This window comes from Salmo trutta, chromosome 38 (assembly GCF_901001165.1).
Source record: "Salmo trutta chromosome 38, fSalTru1.1, whole genome shotgun sequence".
NCBI classification, from domain to species: Eukaryota; Metazoa; Chordata; class Actinopteri; order Salmoniformes; family Salmonidae; genus Salmo; species Salmo trutta.
The window spans coordinates 7,590,963-7,596,962 of NC_042994.1; the positions used below are offsets into that span (position 1 = coordinate 7,590,963).

The window sequence follows — 6,000 nt, forward strand, 5'->3', positions numbered from 1 at the left end:
GAAGGTAACCTGTTCAGTATGGTTCTTCTACCTAAAGAAGGTAACCTGTTCAGTATGGTTCTTCTACCTAAAGAAGGTAACCTGTTCAGTATGGTTCTTCTACCTAAAGAAGGTAACCTGTTCAGTATGGTTCTTCTACCTAAAGAAGGTAACCTGTTCAGTAGGGTTCTTCTACCTAAAGAAGGTAACCTGTTCAGTATGGTTCTTCATCTACCTAAAGAAGGTAACCTGTTCAGTATGGTTCTTCTACCTAAAGAAGGTAACCTGTTCAGTATGGTTCTTCTACCTAAAGAAGGTAACCTGTTCAGTAGGGTTCTTCTACCTAAAGAAGGTAACCTGTTCAGTATGGTTCTTCTACCTAAAGAAGGTAACCTGTTCAGTATGGTTCTTCTACCTAAAGAAGGTAACCTGTTCAGTATGGTTCTTCTACCTAAATAAGGTAACCTGTTCAGTATGGTTCTTCATCTAACTAAATAAGGTAACCTGTTCAGTATGGTAGATAATATAGGCCCCTTAGCAGACCCTTCTTATCCAAAGCAGTGAGTACATATTCAGTACAGTGAAAAAAGTATTTTATAGTACAGAGAGTGAGTACATTTTTAGTATGGCAATGTGACCCCTGCAGGAATTGTTATTAGTAGCGCAGCACTCCAACCAATTGAGCCACACAGGACCATGGCTGACTCAGGTGACAGTAAGCTGAACCTTGGTGTTGATTCACTGCCCTAGATACCATGCCATAGCAGAATGGGCCAGGCTCGTGTTACTCTCTTCTGAAGAGGGTGCTGAATGTTTCATGACATGGTTGAATGGCATAGAATTCGCTCTATTTATAGATGGTAGCGATGGTCACTAGGATTTTACAATACAATGATGAAACATATATGAGTGTCCTGGAAATTAAAAGAGACGTTTTCCCTGTGGTATATACAGGGAAATCATTACATGTTCATCAATTCATCTGAAAAAAAAACCTACAAGTGGAAGGTGTCTGCAATAGAGGATTTAGTTGATCAAATACAATAACATGATACCTGTTAAAGGTCTTCAAAGCACACACATCCCAGGGTCACTCCTCTTTTCAGTTCGCTGTAGCCAGCGACTGGAACAAGCTGCAACAAACACTCAAACTGGACAGTTTTATCTCAATCTCTTCATTCAAAGACTCGATCATGGACACTCTTACTGACAGTTGTGGCTGCTTTGCGTGATGTATTGTTGTCTCAACCGTCTTGCCCTTTGTGCTGTTCTGTGCCCAATAATGTTTGTGCCATGTTGTGTTGCTACCATGTTGTGTTGCTACCATGTTTTGTTGTCATGTGTTGCTGCCTTGCTCTGTTGTTGTCTGAGGTCTCACTTTATGTAGTGTTGTGTTGTCTCTCTTGTTGTGATGTGTGTTTTGTCCTATATTTACATATATTTTTTATTTTTAATCCCAGCCCCCCTGTCCCCGCAGGAGGCCTTTTGCCTTTTGGTAGGCTGTCATTGTAAATAAGAATTTGTTCTTAACTGACTTGCCTAGTTAAATAAAGGTGAAATAAAATACAAATAATTACCTCCCTGACAAATCAATAATTACTTTGTTGTTGGTTAAGGTGCAGGTTAATCGTTACTCTCTGTTCACCCTTATTGTCAAAGGTCATTGTTTACCTGTTCATCAAATCGTGCCGTTGCCAAGACATCGTCAACAGGCTCCTCCTCTCTCTATCTCCCTCTCCAGCTCTGTAATTCCCTGTCTATACTTTGTGTCCTCCAGGTGAGCCTGACCCAGAACTGCCAGCCCCCCAGGCGAGCCGGCAGGGCGGCTCAGATGCAAACCATCTTCATCGCTATCCTCTTCTTCCCTTCCTTCGTGGGGGCTCTGTCCATGGTGGCCTACACCGTGTGGACGTAGGTGTATAAGCAGTCAGGGCAAGGCTAATCTAGGGATTTATGTTATGTTAAGGCTGTCATAGATTAAGGCAAGGCCAAACAAACACCTGTAGACATATGGAGTGGTTCAGATTCCATCTAGTTCTGGATAAATATAGCTTGTTCAGAAGAACTGGAGTCTGTCATTAATTGATAACCAAGAGCTGAACTTGATTCAGTTTGGTTTAATTTTAGGGGCTGAGATAGTCCGTGGAATCATGCTGTTTGATTAGCAGCTATTCAAAAGCATGACGCTATACTTAAACCTTCTAGTAAGAAAGTTGAAAATGTGCTGAAAGTTGGATGATTGAAAGTTGGTTGACTTTGGCTCCTTTTCTCTGACCTAAGCATTTCAAACTGCCATGTCTCCCCTGATCCCTCCCCCAGTCTGCCCCCCTCAGACAAGTGTGGGCCCTTCAGGGGCCTCAACACCACCTTCAGTGCAATACAGATCTGGATGGACGATTTGAACAGGGTGGATGCGTTTCAGTGGACTGTCTGGATCTACCAGCACGTCATCAGGAGTGAGATATTCTACTTCCTGGTCTCTTTCATCATCCTGTGAGTTCATCTTTGTTCATGTTGAGGTGGTTATGTTGGGTTAAAGTTGTGTTTATGAAGGTAACAAGTAGTTTTAAAGCACAGTCTTACGGTAAAGTGACAGTTGTCTTGAAAACGTGACATAAGGCATATAAGTCATAAACTTAACTTGATCATGATTCCTAGAAATTATTGATCGTTTGAGCTGTTTGTCAAAGATTGACTTGTACATTTTGCTAGTCACTCTTATCCAGAGCGACTTACAGGAGCACTTAGGGTGAAGTGCCTTGCTCAAGGGCACATCGACAGATCTTTCACCTAGTCAGCTTAGTGATTCTAACCAGCGACCTTTCGGTTACTGGCCCAACACTCTTAACCGCTAGGCTACCTGCCTTGAAGCAGTATACTGAAGTCCTATCAAGCAATACATTCAGCTTTTATAATGCTGTCTACCGGATCAAGCCTTCAAATAAAATCTAGTGGCACTTTATGACATTAAGTGGCAACTTTGCCCTTTCACATACTGTAATATAAACTCACTGACTGACCTCCTTTCCACAGTGTCTTCATTTACATCTTCAGGCAGATCACTCAGGGACGCAAGCTGCTTATCATTCTACTGAGACAGCAGATTGTTAATGTGAGTTCTAGTGAGCTGTCTGGTCCGAAGTGTCTCGTCCATCAGAGCTGTTGTGTCTGAAGTGGTTGTGTCTACGTTATGATGATGTTGGAGTAATACATTTAGCAGATTTCATTTGAATGTGCAGTGTTGATGTTGTTCATTTGTTGTTTTTATGAATTGATTTGACTGTCTGGAACGTTCTTTCTCTCTCTCTCTCTCTCTGGTTCTCTCTTGCTCTCACTCTCGTTCGCTCTCTCTCTTTCTCTCTCTCACTCCCATTATTAGGAAGGGAAGGATAAGGCATTCTTGTTGGAGAAGCTACAGACCCTTCAGAAATCCAAGCAGAACAAACAGAAAAAGAAAAAACAGGTGAGAGTATCAAAGAGAAAGGACCTTGAGACTATCTAACTTAACCTTGAGACTATCTAACTTAACCTTGAGACTATGTAACTTAACCTTGAGACGATCTAACTTAACCTTGAGACTAACTTAACCTTGAGACTATCTAACTTACAATAAATACCTAAACTCCTACATTATTTCAAATGTCATACTTGAACTATGACCCTTTCTCTCTATCAGGTCAGGAAAAGACAGGAAAAGGAATCCACTGGCATGCTCCAGGCTCTGCTTGCCCGACAGCGGTTGGAGCAAGAGCATGGCGACAGCAGCAGCTCTTTTGGTGTGCCCATGCCTTCCGGCCACTCAGTCTCCACGACATCCAGTGCTATGATGCTAGCCAGACAATACGCAGAGGACCAGGATGTAGCCAGTTATCGCGGTGTGCCATTTCCTGCAGACCCCGCACCTGCGTCCTCCAGTGCACTGATACAGGCCATGCAAGCCAGGCAAAGGGCGGAGTCACAGAATGAGGATGAGTTTTACCGGGCGCCAGTTCAGTCACAAAACCCAGTAAACGTATTACCCAGTGCGATGATACAGGTGATGCAAGCCAGGCAGAGGGCGGAGTCAGAGCAGGAAGAGGACGAGTTTTACCGAGTGCCAGTTCATTCAGAACACCCAGTGTCATCAACGTCCAGTGCGATGATGCAGGTCATGCAGGCCAGGCAGAGAGCAGAGGAGGAGGAGAGCGAGTTTTACTGGGCGCCTGCTTCTTCACAGCACCCAGATGCGTCAGGCACCGGTAGTGCTCTGATACAGGCCATGCTAGCCCGGCAACAGGTAGAGGAGGAGTACGGTGACAGATACTGAGCATGACCGAGAACTGAACCACTTGGGGGAAAAAAGATGGCGGACACAATTGAAATGTGACCAGCTGTAGAAAGCAGAGAAATATAAGAGGAAATGCAATAAGATTCTGACTGGCATCAAGAGAGGGCAGGACCACCTCTATGTAGACTGTTTCTATTGGACCATAAAAGAGTGTAGCCAATGGGGTGTGAAAAGATACATCTGATATATGTATTCCCTTTTGATAAAAGAACACATTGTTTTTGTACAAATAAATCTTTTAATATTAATAATATTGAATATATTTGTGTACTGTATGTATACATGATATGTGCTTAGCCTGTAAAATACTGTCAATGAATGTTGTATAAATGTAGGAATATTCTGATCCGTACTAAATTGTAAATACTATAAAATTGTATGGTACTGTATGTTTTTTTTCTTCCATGAACAGCACTGTCCTCTAGTGGTAGGGATTGAACCTGGTCTGGATGTTCATCAATAAATAGGTACTTGAGTAGATATCAAATATATACTTTGAGAATACATCCAAGTCATTGTTCTCAGAGCAAAGCAAAAACGGATATAGAACATAATGAAAAAAACTACAGCAAATATTTTCTGTACAAAATTAAACATTCTGAGTTTGCTATGGAAGACAACATTTGTTTATTGAGTAATTCATTGCAGAATCCTTAATCCCTATGCGCATAAAGTACTTTAAATAGAATATACAGTCATTGGTCATAATGATACTCAAGTAACATTGGTGTCCAGTGGTCAGTTTTTGTTTTATCCGATACTGAGTAATGTGCAGTAAACATACCACTGAGACAACAAACAATATGTAACTTCAAAAGGAAAATAATACACATCTTACAGCGATTCAACAGATCAAAACCATTATACTTTATGACATTTATATAGTTATGCGTTATAGGCACTGTATACACTGCAAACACTTATAGCTATATTTTGCAGTCCACATTCTTAAAATACGAGTTAAATGCAGTTTGTCACCCCTTCCTAATTCCAAATTTAGTAAGGCTAATAGCATGCAAAAACATCACATAAACAGTCCTATGGTGTTCCAGGTAAATCAGAGGGCATTCTAATACAAATCTTGTTTAAAGGGACATCCATTTTTGAACATACAAATGAATGATATGTAGCCATTAATTCTTGAAGAATATAACATTAATGCCTCATCAGCTTAGTTCAACTGTCTGACCCCATTAGAACCCAAAATAGAAGATTGTTTTACTCCAATGTTTGTAAACAAAGTAAATGTAAACAAACACTATATAGCCTCAAAACATGGTTAAAACTATAATGTTGATATCATGGTCCTTGCATCCATAGTTCTGTCTCTGAATTTGAGAGGGGTCACATTTCTCCAGCTCCATTCCTCAGCTTTTTACTGAAACCGGGGCGGGGAAAACGCTATTGTTATTGATTGTTGCTTTCCCTGTGTGCCAGATCATCTAGAGGTATGATCAGTGTGTACAAGGCTGTCTTTTCATGGCTATCAATGTCCAAACTGGGAACGAGGGAGTGAATATCCTGGCTCAATTAAGGCAGTGATGAATTCAATCATAGAACTGATTCAGTTGCTACAGAATCCCCAAAAGACCCAACACAGATGACGGACCACAATTGGATAGCGCTGACTTCATACAGTTACTTTTGACACATCCCAGCGGGCAAAACAAGTTGAAATGACATTGAAATAACAT

At 41.3% G+C, this 6,000-nt stretch overlaps 1 protein-coding gene across 4 annotated transcripts in view; it reads left to right on the forward strand.

The window, feature by feature from the left end:
* LOC115178134 (transmembrane channel-like protein 5) overlaps positions 1 to 4,920 on the forward strand; it is a 30,076-nt gene extending 25,156 nt beyond the window's left edge. For all 4 annotated transcript variants that reach the window (XM_029739169.1, XM_029739167.1, XM_029739170.1 and 1 more), the window contains 5 exons: positions 1,757 to 1,890; positions 2,299 to 2,472; positions 3,013 to 3,091; positions 3,359 to 3,442; positions 3,656 to 4,920. In XM_029739169.1, coding sequence (XP_029595029.1) covers positions 1,757 to 1,890; positions 2,299 to 2,472; positions 3,013 to 3,091; positions 3,359 to 3,442; positions 3,656 to 4,285 — 1,101 coding nt within the window. In that variant the 3' untranslated portion in view covers positions 4,286 to 4,920. The remainder of the gene's footprint in view (positions 1 to 1,756; positions 1,891 to 2,298; positions 2,473 to 3,012; positions 3,092 to 3,358; positions 3,443 to 3,655) is intronic.
* Positions 4,921 to 6,000: the final 1,080 nt, after the last annotated feature.